The sequence below is a fragment of the Lissotriton vulgaris genome, chromosome 7, assembly GCF_964263255.1.
Source record: "Lissotriton vulgaris chromosome 7, aLisVul1.2, whole genome shotgun sequence".
Taxonomy (NCBI): Eukaryota; Metazoa; Chordata; class Amphibia; order Caudata; family Salamandridae; genus Lissotriton; species Lissotriton vulgaris.
In genome coordinates this window covers 1,043,627,933-1,043,646,957 of record NC_141695.1, presented here as the reverse complement: position 1 = coordinate 1,043,646,957, position 19,025 = coordinate 1,043,627,933, and the positions used below count along the sequence as shown (strand labels likewise).

At 38.9% G+C, this 19,025-nt stretch overlaps 1 protein-coding gene across 2 annotated transcripts in view; it reads right to left on the bottom strand.

Moving 5' to 3' along the window:
- The window catches only part of MYOT (myotilin), an 801,437-nt gene that overhangs the window by 355,683 nt on the left and 426,729 nt on the right, over positions 1–19,025 (bottom strand). For both annotated transcript variants that reach the window (XM_086931487.1, XM_086931486.1), the window contains exon 9: positions 12,179–12,437. In XM_086931487.1, coding sequence (XP_086787613.1) covers positions 12,179–12,437 — 259 coding nt within the window. The remainder of the gene's footprint in view (positions 1–12,178; positions 12,438–19,025) is intronic.

Here is a 19,025-nt window from a genome sequence, read left to right as displayed (position 1 = left end):
TATCTCTTTTCAAATGGACATTACACTTATAAAATGTAATAAGGTAATCCTAATGTTATCCTATGAGAGAGATAGGCCTTGCAGTAGTGAGATTTCACTATTAGGAAATGTAAAACTGACAGTAAATGTCCTACGTTTTAAATACATTGCACCATGCCCACTAGGATGTCTAATGCCTGCCCTAGGGGTGACATGTGTATGAATATGCATGATTTGGTGCCTCACAAAAGTTTTATTTTGCCAGGTCGAAATGGCAGTTTATGTAAAGGCTTTGCAATCAGGGTCAGACTGACCGTAGCGGGCACCAGGCATTTCCCCGATTGGCTGGAGGGGTGGCGGACGTTTTTTTGGCCAAGGGGCTGGTTTTCTAGCAATGCTGCAATATCGGCCCCCAGTCACGAAAGCGGGAGTGGTGCTTTTTGCTAGCACCCCCTTTGCGGGGCCAGGCAAACAGCAATCTGACAGGGCTAGTTGCTGTTCCCAGTCCGGCCCTGTCTGCAAACGCAGGCCTAAGACATGGTTAGAGAGCTACTTAACTAAGTGGCACACACAGTGTTGCAGGGCCACGAGTAGCATTTAATTTACAGGCCCTGGGCACATGTAGGGCACTTTAGGAGAGAGCTAATGCACTTTAGCACTGGTTAGCAGTGGTAAAGTGATCAGAGTCCTAAAGCCAACAAAAATGCAGTCAGAAAAAGTGGAGATAGAAGGCAAAAAGTGTGGGGCTGACCCTACAGAGAGGGCCATTTTCCAACACATGGTATGACAAAACATATGGAGTGGCGTCATCTGACATTTTTGTAAGCAATAGGGTCAACATTTGTTTGGGACACCAAGTAAATAAAGGCACAAGCAAATTTTCCAAACCAATCAAAGTGAACAAGGGTAGTGTCATCACCCACGATGACAAATGCTGAAAGTATAGCTAAGTGTAAAGCTGGTGAGACACATAGTCAACTCCAACATCCATGTAACAATGTTTCCAGTCATCATTCTGGTTATGGAAATGATTACATTTATGATGGTGTGATTGAAAACCAAATTAACCAACACTTGTACTTACCTGCAGAAAATGAGATTGTTGCACTATCTTTTCCTGATGATAATGATGTTAATTCCTCATTTTGTTCACATGACAGTGTTCCCACATCTGACTCAAATGAATCCACTGGTGGAAAGAGTTAGGAATGCACCTTGGTCTAGAATATCTTCTAGGAAAAATGTGTATGACGATTAATGAATGTTTCTTTGTTAAAGAAAGAAGATGTGTTACATTCTGTGCCATTATATTTAGTTGTTTGCTTTGTTCGTTATGCATTTCCAGTTTATTCCCCTTTCCCTTTGTTCTTATCCTCATTGGTTCTTCCTGGCTTGCACTGAGAACGCGGGACAGGTTATCATGCTGAAGTGACGTTTGATTGATTGTTAAGGCTGGAGCTGTGGAACTTGACGTGTGAATAAAGTGGTATTTGCTTGACTTACTTGAGTTGGAGTCTCATTATTCCCTCGCTTCTTTGTTATGGCTACCTTAGTTCTAGTTCTTATTCTTTTAGAAATTGGTGAGGTACCCACCAAGCATGCGACTGTCTTCTTGCCGGCCTGACTTTGGCCACTTCCTGTTCTCCCTCCTCCCACGTAGTGGTCACTGTCCAGTAAGTTCGTCTAATCTACTTTCCCTGCCACATTTCTGCGGGGTACTAGACACCACCCTTCACATTTTACCACCAAATAAAATGCATCAATTATGCAAAAGCAGGAAGAGAAAAATGCAGCAAACATCAGTTTTCCATGGTATATGTGAAAGTACAGAAAAACTGTTTGCAAACAGATATTGGCCAGCTGGATATTTTCTCGAATTTCTACACAGTCAAAACCTATGGTAGCACTGCACCAGACAGGGCATTCACATCAGTGCACTTTTTGCAGTGTGCTTGTTTTATAGCACAAACTCAGTATGAGGGCTGTGGAGCTCTTTGCATGAGCTCCAGATTACGTTAAACAAGGAAATGTTCATTTGTTTAGGTGCAGAGATATAATGTGCTTTGCCCAGAATCATAGGACGGTGATCCAAATGCGAGACCTAATGCTGGTTCACCAGTTCCAGAGTCAGCAGTGTGATATTATTCTTCCTTCTCCTTAGAACCCTTGATCTGTATTCTAGCTTGGAACATCATACTTGGATTTGTCAGTTGATCTTTGCTGTTTGTGGATAAGGTTATTAAACCCACTTACCGACCTTACCTTGTCAAGTCAATTTATTTGATGTCATTTAACAACGTTTTATTGGCGACAATTGGAAAAACGACCTCAACACGACAACAAGAAAAAGGAAATAAACCTTGCCTCTCCTCCAGCGGCTGTTCGGTCAAGAAGAGAAGCGTTGTCTTCACAGCAGCTGAATAAGCTTATCGTAATGATGAGGAGAGCGGAGGGAGGAAAAACGTTGTCTTAGAAGATATTACGGGACATTTATTAAATTAAATTGGTGAATAATTAAAGTTAAAGCTGTGCGCGTGGAATGACTTTCCTGACGTAGTGAAAACGCTTTGTTTCAACTGTACGAGCGCTGCGTTCCAGCTGTACATCTCAGACGTTGCGTTCCAACAACGGACGTCTCAGCTGTACGCGTCAAACATTGTGGTTCGGCTCCACGTCTCTGACGTTGCGTTCCAGCAAAAGACGCGCGTCTGAGACAATTGAATATTCTAACACTGCTCCCAACATTAAAATGCGTGTGTTCCATTCTCCTATTGTCACGCATTCTTCTATTTAAAGACTCCTTCTATGACGTTTTCACTCAGTAAATGAAGAGAAGACAAACACTCTTTGTGAAATAATTATCTAAGGAAGATTAAAATTCTACTTAATTCTGCACAGTGGACAACTAATTGCATAACAGAGAATTCAGCTGTAATTCGTGTTAAATAAAGACTGCCTCTCATCCTTCTGCAATTTATATTTATATATTTTTGATGTACGAATAAAATATAAGGAGAAGACATTTTCTTTATTAAAAATTCAAGGATACAAACTTAAATATTAACAACATATTCATTTTTTAAAGAAATAAAAAGTTAATTCTGTTAAATATATAGATACATATATTCTTTAAAAATTTAAAATGCAGAATGTTACTTAACCTGCGTTTTTTCTAACAAGTCCTGGTGAACCAAACGTAAAGTGGAAAAAATGGAAAAAAATCTTTGCAAATTATGCAAGAGTTTGTGGAACAAATTTAAGTGCAGAAACAAAACATTCACTTCTTTTACATTGTCTTAGCGGAGAGGGACAAGATGTTTTAGAGCATTTGCCTGATTTAACTGCTGCGGAACAAAGAAACTTAAATGAGTATGAGATTGCTATTATTCAACTAGATCGGCATTATTTACCGAGACTCAGCACTATAATGGAGAGATATCACTTTGGGTTAAGAGAACAAAAAAAAGATCAAACAGTAGAAGAATATGTATCTTCTCTAAGGAAGTTGGCATCTTCATGCAACTTTGGTCAAACTTTGAATGAAAGAATTTGTGATCAATTTGTTTTGAGATGTGCACATGATGACATTAGGAAGGAGCTCTGGCTGAAGTATGAACCTCCTCTTGAAGAAGTATTAGTCATTGCAAAACAAGTTGAACACATGACTAAATGTGTTGGAGAATTAAAGAAAGAAAAAGAGAAACCATCTTGTTCAGATTCAAAAGATGAAACAAAAGTAGAGGAGACTGTATGTCAAATTAAGAAATAGGAGGGCACAGGTTTACAAGAGAAGCAAAATATGTTTCCTAACACATCAAATGTCACTTTGAATAACAAGTTTTCTTGTTTTAGGTGTGGACAAGTTAGTCATTTAGCGAATTCACCTATATGTCCTGCTCTGAAAGTTATATGTAACTTGTGTGGTAAAAGAGGGCATTATGCCAAATTTTGCAGAACGAAAACATATAAAGGCGATAGCTCTAAAAAAAGATGGCCTCAACCTCAAGTAAGATCTGTGTGTTTTGAGGTGAATAGTGATAAGACAGATCATCCCTCTTGTTTGGTTAGTGTGGAAAATTCAATGATAAATTTTAAATTTGATTCTTGCTCTAAAATAACGATAATTGATGAGAAATTATTTAACTAATTCTTTTCGAAAAAAGTAAAGTTGATGAAATGTGATATCTCCCCTTTGGGTTATAGTGAGAAACCAATTAGAATGTTAGGCTATTTTATGGCTGAGATAGAATTGGGTAACCACATCATTGTTGGAAAAGTTTATGTTGCAAAAAAAGGTGATGCATTGTTAGGGTGGCTACATCGTCAACTTGGGGTAAAACTTGATCCTAATGCTTCACCACAGGTACAAATTCAGGTCATCTCCAATTCTGTTCAAGCCAAGAGTAATGATAATTTGTCAAATGTCTTAGCAAAACAGTTTCCAAATGTATTTAAAGAAAATTTAGGATGTTTGCGAGGTTACAAACATCGCATTAGGTTAAAAAATAATGCTATTCCTGTTGTAGCAAAGGTAAGGAGGATTCCTCTAATAGAGCAAGTTAAAGTTCAAGAAGAAATAGATAAGCTTGTAAAGAATGATATTATTGAACCCGTTGAAGCCACAGAATGGCTCGCTCCTGTCGTAATCGCTAAGAAACCAACAGGGGAAATTTGTCTATGCATAGATTTAAGATCCTTAAATAAAGAGGTTGTGGTGGATAGATTTCCCCTTCCCAACATTGATGAGATGGTTGGTACCCTGGAAGGTGCCAAATATTTCACTACTCTTGATCTAGCTTCCGCTTACCACCAGGTGGAGCTAGATGAGTCCTCTCAGGATCTAACTGCCTTCATTAAACACATGGGCACTTTTAAGTTTAAAAGAATGCCTTTTGGCCTTGTATCAGCGGCCTCAGTCTTTCAACGAATTATGTCCAGAATTTTAAAAGGGTTGATTGGTGTTAAATGTTATCAAGACGATCTTTTGATCTATGGTAATGATATTCAAGAACATGATAGACGTGTATGTGCTGTACTGAAACGCTTAGATGAAGCGGGCATGTCTCTTAAAAAGACCAAATGGAAGTTTAGGGTAGAAGAGGCTAATTATTTGGGGCATCGTATCACTGGTAATGGTGTTTTTCCAAAGAGAGATTTGGTTGAATCTATCGACAAGGTGAAGGAACCTATTAATAAGGAGGAGTTACTCTCGTTTCTGGGGATGGTTGAGTTTTATGGGAAATTTATTACCAATTTTGCAGACAAAACTCATAATTTAAGAAGGTTGACGGCCAAAAATGTTGTTTTTGAATGGTCCCCTGAGTGCATGAGTGAATTTGTGTGTATCAAGAAAGAGTTAAACTAGGCTCCTCCTCTTCATGCATTTGTTCCAGGACTTCCCACTATTTATTTACGGATGCAAGTGACAAAGGACTTGGAGCTGTTCTTGTTCAGAAGAAGGATGGTAAAGATTCTCTTATTTGCTGTTCGTCAAGATGTCTTAAAGGTTCAGAGCGTAATTACTCTGTGATAGAGAAAGAGTCTCTTGCAATTTTTTGGGCATTGAGGAAATTTAGAAATTTGATTTGGGGTTCAAAGGTGTGCATTCTATCTGATCACAAGCTCTTGAGAGAAGTTTTTTTGAAGAAAGGTTTGGATGCTATATCTTTGAGAATCAGAAGATGGATTGTTTCTCTAAAGGAATTTGATTTTGAAGTTCAGTATATTCCAGGTGTAGCAAATAGGTCAGCTGATTGTTTATCTAGATTGGTTGATACTGAGAATTTTCATGAGGATGATATGAATGAGTCGGATGAATACATCAATGTGTGTGAGGTGACTGATGGGGCAATAGAAGAGTCTGAATGGATGAAGGAGTTGGAGAAGGATGAAGAGATCTGTAAGGTTATTTCTTCTTTGAAGAGCAATTCTCGTTTGGAAAAGCTGTGGTTGTTGGTCTCTGATGAACTTTCTGTTACTGAAGGTTTGTTAACTCGTGGAACAAAACTTGTTCCTCCTCTAGGTATAAGGAAAAAATTGTTGTCTCATGCCCATTGTGGTCATTTAGGAATTGTGAAAACGAAGGAGATTCTTCGTATGCAATTCTGGTGGCCTGGCATAGATTTAGAAATAGAGAGGTTGGTCAGGGATTTTGTTGAATGCTGTGCTAGTGACAAAATTTTAAAGACAAAACAAATGCTTAAAAGAGTTTTGCCAAGTCACCCTTGGGATGAGGTTGCGATTGATATTTTGGGTCCATTATCTGGCGTTTCAGATACTCCGTATTTAATTGACCTTTATTCTAGATGGATTGAAGTATGTGCTGTTAGAGAATTACCTCTGATTCTGTAATTAAGTTTTTGGAGGGTGTGTTTAATAAGGAAAGTTTTCCTAATAGCTTGTTGTCCGGTAATGGACCTCAATTCTGTTCAACTCTGTTTACTGAATTCTTAAAACAGTGCGGTGTGGTACATAAGAGGTGTTCTTTATATCACCCTGAAACTAATGGTGCTGTTGAAAGAGTCAACAAGACTCTTAAGGAGTCAATACAGTTAGCTCGGTCTTCTGGTTTGAATTGGAAGACAACTCTTCAGGACAGGATCAATACTTATCGATTTGCTCCTCATTCTTCTACTGGGAGGTCTCCATTTGAGTTATTCAAGGGGAGGGTTCCTAATACTTTATGGTGTCCAGGGTGGATGAGTTTCAATAAAGGTCTGGTAGATAATGACATTGGAGAATGGAGAAGCAAAGAGTTAGATAAACAAACTGCTCGTAAGGAATATTTTGATAAGAGAAAGTGTGTGGCATATCAAGAGGTCAAGGTGGGTGATTTTGTAAAAATTAAGACTCCTGTAGGACGCAAACCGTGGTCTAAATACACTGATGTTAGAGCTGTTAAGATTTTCAAGAACGCCATTAAGGCGGAAGATTGGAGAATATGGAATAAGAGTCGTGTGGTGGTGGTCGATCCTAAGTTATCTGTTTCTTATGCTTCTGTGCACAACGATGACTCATGTAGCAAATTTCATCGTGTAAATAACAGCCTTCTTGATGGGTCCAACACATTGTTATCATACAAGAGGAGTCAAAGAGCTCGTAGGGCTCCTACTTATTTGAAAGACTATGTTTAATTGTTATACTGTAGTTACATCACATGAAAATTGTTCTTTCTTTCATTTCTTTCTTTTCTTTCTATTCTTTATCTTACTTCTGTTTTGTTAGGAAGGAAGATGTGTGATATTATTCTTCCTTCTCCTTTAAGACCTTTGAACCCTTGATCTGTATTCTAGCTTGGAACATCATACTTGGATTTGTCAGTTGATCTTTGCTGTTTGTGGATGAGGTTATTAAACCCACTTACCGACCTTACCTTGTCAAGTCAATTTATTTGATGTCATTTAACAACGTTTTAAGCAGCTTTGACCATCAGGCTGCATCTCCTCCACAGTGTTAATAACTCACCTCATAAGTCATTGTTTATGACCTCACAGTGTCACAGATGACATCACACATTAACTTCAGTGATTTTATCAGGGGATGTCAGAGATTTATTTTAAACTATATGTGAATATATTATGACCAAATTAAACGATCATTTATCTTTAACAAAGTTTCTTCAGTAAATATTTTACATGCAACTCTAATTTTTTTTTATACCTCAGTAGTCTCCACCCACACTGCTGGTTTCAGCTGTGTGTAGCGGTGGATGACTGGAAGTCCAGGGTCTTTACTCAATAAAGGATGTGTGCAGTAGACCCTTGTCTGTAATGAAAATAAGAGATTTTCTTGACAGTTTTGCGTCTCAAAAACACTAGCCTGGAGAACAGGCAATCACGTTAGAAAATTCTGGCCGTATCTTCAGTGTGGCCTGCTTTCAGAGGCACAAGTTTGGCGTGAAATTTCACAACGTTTCTCTAGTTTACATTTCCTCTGATCCCTTCTATTAATTATGTTGGTGACACATATCAGTCTGTGGTGTTTGACGTGTGTAGTAAAAACAATGTACACTATCTTCCCCAGCCACTGCAGCCAAATACCTTCTTGCATTTCTGATTGGCCTATTTAGCTTAATGTTCAAGAACATTTAGTCAGCTTTGCAAGTGTCAAAAACAATGCTGCGTTCATCAAAGGATTATGTTGTCTGTTGATTATAGAGTCATAGCCCGAGACACCTTCAGTAACATGGGAACTCTCTTCACTACTTGCAACAGGATAGGCAGCAGGGCGTCAGTCATGAATGATTGACACATTGGTTCGAACATACACACATGCAGGAGAAGCTTTCACACAAACTGTTAAAAAATGGATACACTGTAAGACTTTACATTTGTCAAAGGGTTGGGAGATTTACAGTTGAACAGGACGGTATTTTCTTGCAATACACAAATGCCTCAGTATGTATGTTTGTGTCTGAGATTGCCTCTTTTGTTATAAATTCCCGATTCTCCCTTTATTTGCTCCCAGATAGCAGCCTCCCTTTATCATTAGTCTGGCTTCAGGCATGTCATTGCCTTGCATTTTCACATAAACTGTTGGATGGTCAGAGAATCTTCTCACATAGCCCCTCAACAGGAGTGGCCTCTTAACTCCAATGAGGTTGGTAACAGCAGTTTTTTACTTTCACTGTTACAGCAGCCACAACACTGAGTTAGTTAGTCTGCGGAAGAAAGAAGGAATTAGTTGTGGAACTGGACCTGGGGAATTCCACATTTCTTAGTGAACCCTTAGGGCTGCTCATAATGGCCAAGTATTGGTAACTCCACAAATGGGGAAAATCTGGAGCATTTCCACACCACTTGCAATAAGGGCAATACTAGAGGCATTTGGATACAAGAGACATCCTACTCCGTTGCAAAAAACTCATCCACAACTTAAAGTTAATTAAATAGTATGTATGTGTGTATGTATATATATATATATATAGATAGATATATAAAGATAGATCTATTGATATATATAAATATATATACACGCATTAATTATATATATATATATATATATATATATATATATATATATATATATATATATATATATTAATATATAATATATCTAAAAAAATGTATAGATATATATAACATAGTGAGGGTACCCACTATGTAGCTATAAGTAGGATTCTGAGAAATAGGAATTCCTTGGACTGTTGTTGAGTAATAACATTGCCACCATTTGACAAATCCCTACGACATTTTGTGTTGATTGGTTAAGGGGGTACAAAGAATAAGGGGGTCTCAAAACAAGTTTTTCCACCCGCACATTTTCTATAGACTTTTTAAACAGACATAGTGGCAAAATGGCTGAACGAATTTTGATTACATTTGGCAGGAATATAGATTATAGTGTGGAAAGGGTCCTATTTGTTAGTAGATGTACAATGATTTAGTAGTTTTTAAGTAATAAGGGACAAACACGTAGTGATATAATGGGCCAAGGTATAACGCTGTACTTTTGCGGTATACCTAGCACCTGGAGATGACGATACTCAATATGGTTGGTTCATGAAAGCCCTTACAAAATAAAAAGGCATCCTTATTGTTTAGTCCACACTTTGGCTTTGTTTTGTGTATATTGTGAGATAGAGGCTACTCTTCTTGGTTTAATGTTGACAAAGAAGTGAGGTAATTTAGCAAGACAGCGGTACTCTTACAAAGTATCTAGAAAGTACACCGGTACCTAATGAATTAAACAAAATAGATATGACAAAAAAAATCTATGACACGCCACTCCACTCCAGTCCAGTCTAACACACACTACTCCACTGTATGCCACTCCAGTCTACTCTACGCCACTCCACTCTATGACAACACTCTATGCCACTCCACTCAACAATACTTTACTCTATGTCATTCTACAACACTTTACTCCACTCAATGTCACTCCAAAACACTGTACTCCACTCTACAACATTCTAAACAAATGTCACTTTATGCATTACACACCATTTTACTCCACTCTACAACACACTACTCCACTCAAGTCCACAGTAAACCACTACTCCACTCTACACCCCTCCACTCCATTGTATGACAGGCCACTCCAGTCTATGACACACCACCCCACTGAACGCCCCACAACTCCACTGTATGCCACTCCAGCCTACTCTATGCCACTCCACTCTAAGGCAAAACACTCTTCGAAACAACACTATGCCACTCCACACTATGCCACTCTACTCCACTCTGCAACACGCTATGCCCCTCCTTTCCACTCTTTACCATTCCACTCTAAAACACTTTACTTCACTTTATGGCACTTCTACGACCCTCTACTCGATGTCACTTAACTCGGTGGCGCTCCACTTGACGACACTCTGTTTCACTCCACTCCACTGTACAACACGCCACTACACTCTATGACACATCACTCAACTCTACAACATGCCACTCCACTTCATGACACACCATTATAAAAAAATGCCACGCCACTCTAGGCCATGTTATTCTGCTCAATGCCACTCCTTTCTATGCCACTTCCCTATAAGACACTCTATGGCACTCCACTCTAGGACAAGCCACTCCACTCTACTCTATGGCACGCCACTCTATGCCATTCCCATCTACTGTACAGCCAGGCAAGCCACTATACACCACAACTCTCTTCTTCACTCCACGCCCCTTCACTCTACTCCACTCTCTGTCACTCTACAAGGTACTCCACTCTACGACACTCAATGCAACACCCTCTAGGCCACTCCACGCCACTTTACTCTACTATACGACACACTACTTCACTCTACTCCACTATGCTTCTTTACGCCACTCTACTCTACAACATTTTATGCCATCCCTCTCTACCACACTCCTCTGTACAGTACTGTACTCCACTCTATGGCACTCCACTCTATGACACTGTGTGACACTCCACTCTAGAACTCTCCTCTCTACGAAACTGCACGACACTGCCCTTTACACTCCCCTTGATGACACTCTACTCAACTCTATGCCACTCCACTCTACTCGATGACACATAACTCAGAGGCACTCCACTATGCGACACTCTATGGCACTCCACTCTATGCCACTCCACTCTATGCCACTCCACTCTATGCCACTCCACTCTATGCCACTCCACTCTATGCCACTCCACTCCACTCCACTCCACTCCACTCCACTCCACTCCACTCCACTCCACTGTATGACATACTGCTCTTTGACATGCCACTCAACTCTACGACACACCACGTAACTGGCACTCAACTTTACGACATGTCACTCCACTCTACGCCACTCCAGGCTACTCCGCTCTATGACACGCCACACCACTCCGCTCCACTCTACACCACTCCAGACTATGAGACATGGCTCCATTCTATGACATACCACTTTACTCTATATCCTGCACTTTATTATATGCTACGCGATGCCACTCTGTAAAACGCTACTCCAGTCTACTCTATGCACGCCAGTCCACTTAATGGCACTCCAGTCTACTCTACTCTATGACACAACTCTCCACTATATACCACGACACTCATGACACTTCACGCAACAGCATTCTACAACACAACATTCTACGCCTCTCCAATCTATGCCACTACACTTTACTCCAGTGAACAGCACTGTGCTCCACTCTACATCCCTCAAGTCTAACACACTCCACTCTACACACTCTATGACACTCTACACAAATCCCTCTATTCCACTCCATGCCACTTTACTCTTTGACACACTACTCCACTGTACTCAACTACTCCATTCAATGCCACTCTATACCACTCCACTCTACTCTACTCTACAACATTATAGGCCACTTCACCCTACCACACTCTACTCCACTCCACTCTACGATACTCTACTCTACAACATGCCAATCTGTGGCCCTCCAGTCTACACCACTACAATCTACAACACTCTCTTCTACTCTACTCCACGACAGTCCACGCAACAACACTACACTAGTTATTGTAGTGTGGCTATATAGTTGACAAGACTCTGTACAGAGGTGCACAAGCTACAATATTTTAGGGTGGAACATAAGTTATAACTTTAAGTTATAATTCTAAAGTTATACCTTTAAGTTTAGAATGTCTAAGCTTTGTGTTATTTAAGTTAGTTTTGTACAGAAATAATAAATGAACTTTTCCTACCTATAACTAAGCTTTAATTCAGTATAGATATAGATAGAGCATCTTAACAATTGAGATACTATTATATAATCACTATATTTTCTAGTTTTTGTAATCTCTTTTCTTTCTTACCGGTGAGATGACATTTCATGTTCAGCTGAGCTGTCTGAAACAGCCTCAAAACCTTCAATTGTTTCAACATCATCGTTTTTATATCCAGGGTGGATCTTCAGATTTTCTGGCTGTGTTGTTTGTTGCAATGCATTGACAACTTTATGACCTCCTGCATATATGACGTTTTCAGTTTCATTTTGTAAACACATTTTTTCCATATCACCTTCTAAACCAGGTCCCGATTGCAGACCTTCCAATATTTCAATGTCATGGGATTCTAGCAGATGAAAAACAAAAATTGTAAGTCACAAACATAGCATGAAAAACACATTTTAAGCTAGAAATGAATATTAATGGTTGACAAATGTAGGAGAACAAGAATTAAGGAAAAAATATTACAGCCCGGCAAAACTTAACGTGGGTCAAAGATTCATGGGCGCGTGCGATACCTGTATAAAAGCCTGACTCTAATTTCCTTATAATGGCTAAGTTGTGACATCTACATCACCTTTAACAATGAAATGATGTAGCTGCTCACCAATAATAAGTTATTACAATTGAGTTGTGACTTCATATTGCCTGCTACCAGAGCCAGCAGCCATGGTGCAAGGCAAGTAACTGAGCAACAATACAGCTGTAGTTTAGACAACGAAAACAAGAACTGGCTTTTTGTTCTTATCAGATTTTTATCTAAATGAACAGTGATCACCAAAAAAGAGATATTGAAAGCAACCATGTTTACTTTTTCCACGCTATATGCCTTTGCAGGAAAAATAGAATCTCTGCATGATTCTACCCAATGTGAGCTGCAGCATTTTTGTAATTGAGCTTATGTTAAACTAATTCTAATGTAAGAAATAGAGTGCCCCCCAGCTGTAAGTTAAAAGGATGTTGCAAGTCACCTCAGAGTTCCATGACCATATAAAGAAACTCAACATTCACCCTTCGCGGAACTCCTTGGTGACTTGCAATATCTTTATAATGTATTTCAGGGGTGACTTTATTCCATATATAATTATAGAGAAATGTTTGGTAGCAGCAATTTTATTATGAGATTAACAACAGTTCGGTAAAGAAAATTCCATTACAATTTAAACAGTAAATGTAACTAGTGGATTCATATAGTAAGTTTGATTTCCAAAATGTGTTGAAAACATTAAACATTTTCTAGCATATCTTTCATATGCAAAGTAAAGCAAGAGAGTTTATATTTTTTTTCAACACTTATTCAGCTACAGGCAAGTGGACATTTAACAAGGTGATGAATAACTCCACCTATTTTTTCAGTTTATAATGGACCCTTCTTTGATAGAATGGAGCATGAGTGGCAGCTGTCTAACAAATCAACTAACAACCCTTTTATTGAAAACAGGATAGTTTGTTTATTAGTAATGGCAATGTTGGTGTATTGGGAACTGTGGCAGTTCAAAATTGATGCCATTTGCACATCAACAGTTGCTGTATTTTTGTCTAGAAACCTAAAACGCATCAGAGCACTGTATAGACCATACCGGATACCACAAGATATGTTTGACTGGCACTATTATATATCATTGTTGGTAAGTAAGATAGTGCTTGATGCACACATCTTTTACCATAATATCATGTAGGTAGATTGTGTAGGTCGCAATATGCTACAAGAATATGGGTGCAGATTGCTGTGATAATCAACTATTGTGTTGATGTTTGTATGTTTTTGCACTGTAATATTTTTTTGTACTTTTGTTGAGTTGTACTGTGGTTGTTGTGCTGTGTTGTGCTTCAACAGTATTGTTTCCTGTTCATGTTGTGCTGTTATTTTGCTCAGAATTGTGTTGTGTTCTGTATTTACATTAGAGATGCCAGAAAATTCTGCTACATTTGCAGCTAAACGCAGCAAATTCCAGTGTTAAACTAACATTTTGCACTGACTAGCCCTCATAAAATACCACCACATCATTAAAGCAGATTTGTGTAGGTGGCAATATCACTATGTAATGCTTCCAATGCAAGCATGACCATGGAGGAAGGTAAACAAAAGAATGTTACAGTGCAGATAAATACAACAAGGGGTTTTTCAGTACTTCACAACATAGCAGTTTACATCACAGGTAAGTATTTTGACTTTATTACTCGGAACCAGCTGAATTAAAGGTGTGGTTGGGTAAGAGTTTGGGTTGACAAGGGGTTTTTAGTGTTCTGGGATGGGTAAGGTTATGGGGGAGTAAGGTTATACGGACATTTAGGGTTAAGGGATGGGTAAGGGTTAGTAATGAGTTCTTTGTATTTGGAGTTGGTAAGGGTATAGTAGCAGTAGGGGGTTGTAGGGTTTTGAGTGGCTAAGGGTACCAGGTCTTGTGAGTTATAAGTATTTCTTAGGGTTCCGGGCAAGGTTCAGATTGGCAAGGGCTTCCTGGGATAAAGTAAGGGTAAATGTATGAGGAGGTAGGTTTTCTTTTGGGTTTAATGAGGGGTAAGGTTAGTTGTGTAAAAATATATATGTACTGATATATATATATATATATATATATATATATATACACACACACATAGGGCTTGTGGGTATATGGTATATCTCCTACAAAAGATTATATACATATAATTATACATACATGTATATATACATACATATATATATATACATATGAGAAGAACTCCGTTTCATTCCTCCAGTCTTCCGTCAGCAAAAAACAGACACGGACCCAGTCAGGTATATATATATATATATCTCGCTCCAATTTCTTCAGGATAACCAAAAGAACTGACTGCACTCCATTGCGTGAAAAATAAGAACGAGTTTATTAATCAAATAGGACGCGTTTCGGCTTTGCGCCTTCTTCTTGCTGTTGGGCACATTTTTTGCAATGATCTTTTAAATAAAGTTTTCACATCAGCAAGGTGATCGACGTGTAATCAACATAAATAATGCACTTTAGTATGTTTGTTACAAAGGCGGACATCTTAAAGTGTGTTTAGTCATTATTCTTTCTATAGGAAAGAACAGAAATTATTAAGCCATGTATCGGCGTTATGTTTGCACAAATTGTTTGTAAGCTAATGAAAATAGAAATTAGAAGATACAAACAAAGGTGAAAAATTAAAAACCTACATTCTCAGTACATTAAATTCATGTTTTTTGAATAAATTCATTAATCCAAACAGATTTATATATACACTATTTACAATCAAGCCTTCGATAGGCTGAGTAAATTTATTGTGCAAAATAGATTCATTCGATTTACAGGTAAGCTAAATGAAGGAGGGAAGAGATCCAAGGGTGTCACTACCCTATATGAATTGATAACTCCTCCTCAATGTTGAGGCAGAGCGGTGTCTTGGTTTGTAGGTCAATAATAAACCGATATTCCAACCTACGTAACTGTAGATCACTATCCCCCGCGGTCTTTGAATGGAATGTGGTCAAGGCAGAAGAAGCGAAGGAGGCTACGGTCGCTTTGATGTTTTTGGGCAAAATGCCGGGCTACAGGATAGTTAGGGTCATTGTGTTCAATTGGTCTTGCGTATTCTAAAATTCTCCTCTTGACAGGATGTTTTGTTCTGCCAATATAACGCAGTTTGCAGGGGCATTCCAGGCAGTAAACGCAGTAAGGAGTGGTACATGTCATGTGTTTGTTGATTTTTCTAGCTGAGATTCTCCCAGGGATAAGATAGTGAGTGGTTTTAGGACTGGTTTTACACGCCTTGCAATGTTGACAAGGAAAAACCCAGTAAGGTTACCAAGTCTTGGTGTTTTAGGAATAGGGTCAAAATGACTGTGGACAAGTAAGTCTATCAACGATCGATTACGTCTGTATGTAATCTGCGGAAAATCTGAAATCTCTTTGCCTATAGTACAGTCTGATTTAAGGATATGCCAATTACGTGAGAGAACATTGTGAATCTTTTTAGAGTCTTGGGAGAAAGTGGTGATAAAACGTAAAGTGCCTTTGATAACTTTTTCTTTCTTTTTGGAATCTTTTAAACGACACAGCTGTGGTATTTTTCGCACTTTCTCTAAGGGTTGATCCAGAATTGATTCTGCGTATCCTCTTCTTTTGAACCTTTCAATAGATGCTTTTGCTGCTATCTCAAAACCCTGTTTTAAAGTACAGTTCCGTTTCAAACATAGCAATTCTCCATAGGGGATGCTATTTTTCAGAGGATGACAGCTAGATGCCTCCAAAATGGAATTTCCAGCTGTAATTTGACGGAACAATGAGGTACAAATCTTACCTTCTTTGATTGAGATTCTCAAATCTAGACAGTCGACTTCAGTGTTGCTTATCTGACCACTGAAATGTAAGTTTAGATTATTAACATTCAGATTTTTAATGTATGCTTCTGCATTATCCTTAGTGCCCTTCCAAAAGATAAAGAGATCATCGATGTATCGATGCCAACTGATGATCGATTGGACCCATTGGGAATTTTTGTCGGCCGAGGCCACCTGCTTCTCCCACCAGCCGGCGAACAAGTTCGCGTAGCTGGGGGCGAAGCAGGTTCCCATTGCCGTCCCTCTGATCTGTCTGTAGTGTTGTTTTTGAAATAGGAAGATGTTATTATTTACACAGAAGGTGATAAATTCAAGAAGCATCTGGTTGTGTAAGATAAATTGAAGTGATCGACTTTTAAGAAAATATTGTACTGCCTGAATGCCCTGGTCGTGTGCAATGCATGTATACAATCCTGCGACGTCCAGGACAATCATCCACATATCTGGTTCCCATGTGATATTGGCAATGGTTCGTATAAAATCAGTAGTGTCTTTGATATACGAAGATAATGTTTTCACAAAGTCAATCAAAAAATAGTCTATGTACTGGGACATCGCTTCCATGAGACTCCCTTTGGAGGAGATAATTGGTTTCCCTGGTGGACAAGTGATGCTTTTGTGTAATTTAGGCAAGTGATAAAAAGTAGGTGTGGTTGGTTGCCGACATGTCGGGAATTTGAATTCGTCATTATTCAACATGCCTTGTGCCCTCCAATTATCAAGAAGAATATGATATTGGCCAATACTTTCATTGTACTCTTCTTTGCTGATCTTATAGTAACATGTTGTGTCATTCAATTGACGAATTGCTTCTGTGGTGTAATATTCACAGGACATGAGAACAATGTTGCCCCCCTTGTCTGATGGTTTGCATACCAAATTTTTGTTTGTTTTCAATTTTTCTAGGGCAATTTGTTGTTCTTTTGTCAAATTCCATTGTTGATTCCTGTCATTAACTGGGTTTTGAAACCTTAATTTTCATCAAGTCACTTTTTACCGATTCTTCGAATACATCGATCGAATCATGAGGTAATAGTAAAAAATTTGGATCGAGCTTTAAAGATTGTCTTGGGTCTTATTTGATTAATCCCATATTGAGCTACCGATTCAGTTACTTGTAATTCACTTGTCGGTTGACTTGCCATTATTTGCAATAGATTAAAATCATCGCCAACTAGGTTTCGCAATTCTGTATCTGAGGTCTCCCTTTGCTGATCAATGTTTGGTGTAGCTTTCAATTTGTTAAATTTCAAAAGTTTGAGCTTTCTGCAAAACTGAAACAGATCAATCCTTGATTGAGTATATTCAGATTTAGGATCAGGACAAAAGGTGAGTCCTTTTTTCAAAACACTTTCTTCATTTTTGCTTAAATGGTACGATGTCAAATTCACAATTGTGAGATCTTCTTGATTCGTCACCGTCTGTTGCCTCTCTTGCTCCGAGTGTATGAGGCTACTCCTAGATGCTCTTCTGTTATAGCCACCTCGCCTCGTCTGTCTTGTTTTCTTTCTGGTGGTTTGCCTTTGGTCCCCCTCTGAAACACTTATATATATATGAAATGCGTTACTTACCTGTAACTGCAGTTATCCAGTATTGGTGTCTTTCATATATTCACATGCCTGAATCATTCCCCGTCGTCGGGATGGGAGTCCCCGGTACATAAATAAAGTAATGTCCTATAGACATATAGAGAAATAGGCCCACAGGCCTTACTTTAGTAACAGATCCATGTCCTTTTGTAAAAAGGACCAAACTCTAGAAGAGAGCCAATCAGCTGTCACCTCCCTCTAGAACCTTCCTGGAAGGACCCTCAGTCCCTCAGATTTCATATGCACAAAGTTAAGTAGTCGTGCCACTGAGAGAATTAGATGAGCCCTTCCAGAGGGGACGGGAGAGGGTTGCATGTGAATCTATGAAAGACATCAATACTGGATAACTACAGTTACAGGTAAGTAACGCATTTCTTATCCAGTATTATGTGTGTCTTTCATAGATTCACATGCCTGAATCAGTAATGCAGAGAGCACATTTCCGATGGTACATCATATACAAGTCATTTGATAATAACACATCAAGCGACTAGCCAGATCAAATATTTGCAAACAACAAGTACCAACAAATTATATAGTAGAGAAATGTGCGTACATGAAAAGGATGGAGGGATGACAGAAGGCTGACCTCTAGTGAAATAGATGGCGAAGTACTGCTTGTCCCACCGTTGCATCCGTCATAAGTTCTGTGTCCAGGCAGTAATGCCTAGTGAAGGTATGCGGCGACTTCAATGTTGCTGCTCTGCAAATGTCAATGACAGGCACACCTGCAAACAGTGCCATGGATGTGGACATCGCCCTAGTAGAATGGGCTGGTACTCTGGAATGCAGTGAATGTTCTGTTTGTTCATGACAAAAAGAGATAGCCGCCGAGATCCAGCGGGAAATGCTCTGTTTAGTGAGTGGAAGTCCTTTCCTAAGCTACAAATATTGATTTGACTTTCTGAAAGCTTTTGTCTTGTCTATATAAAATTTTAAGCACCTTTTGAGATCCAGTGAATGCAACGATCTTTCAGCTGCCGTACTGGGATTCGGGAAGAAAGAGCGCAAAACCACAGGCTCA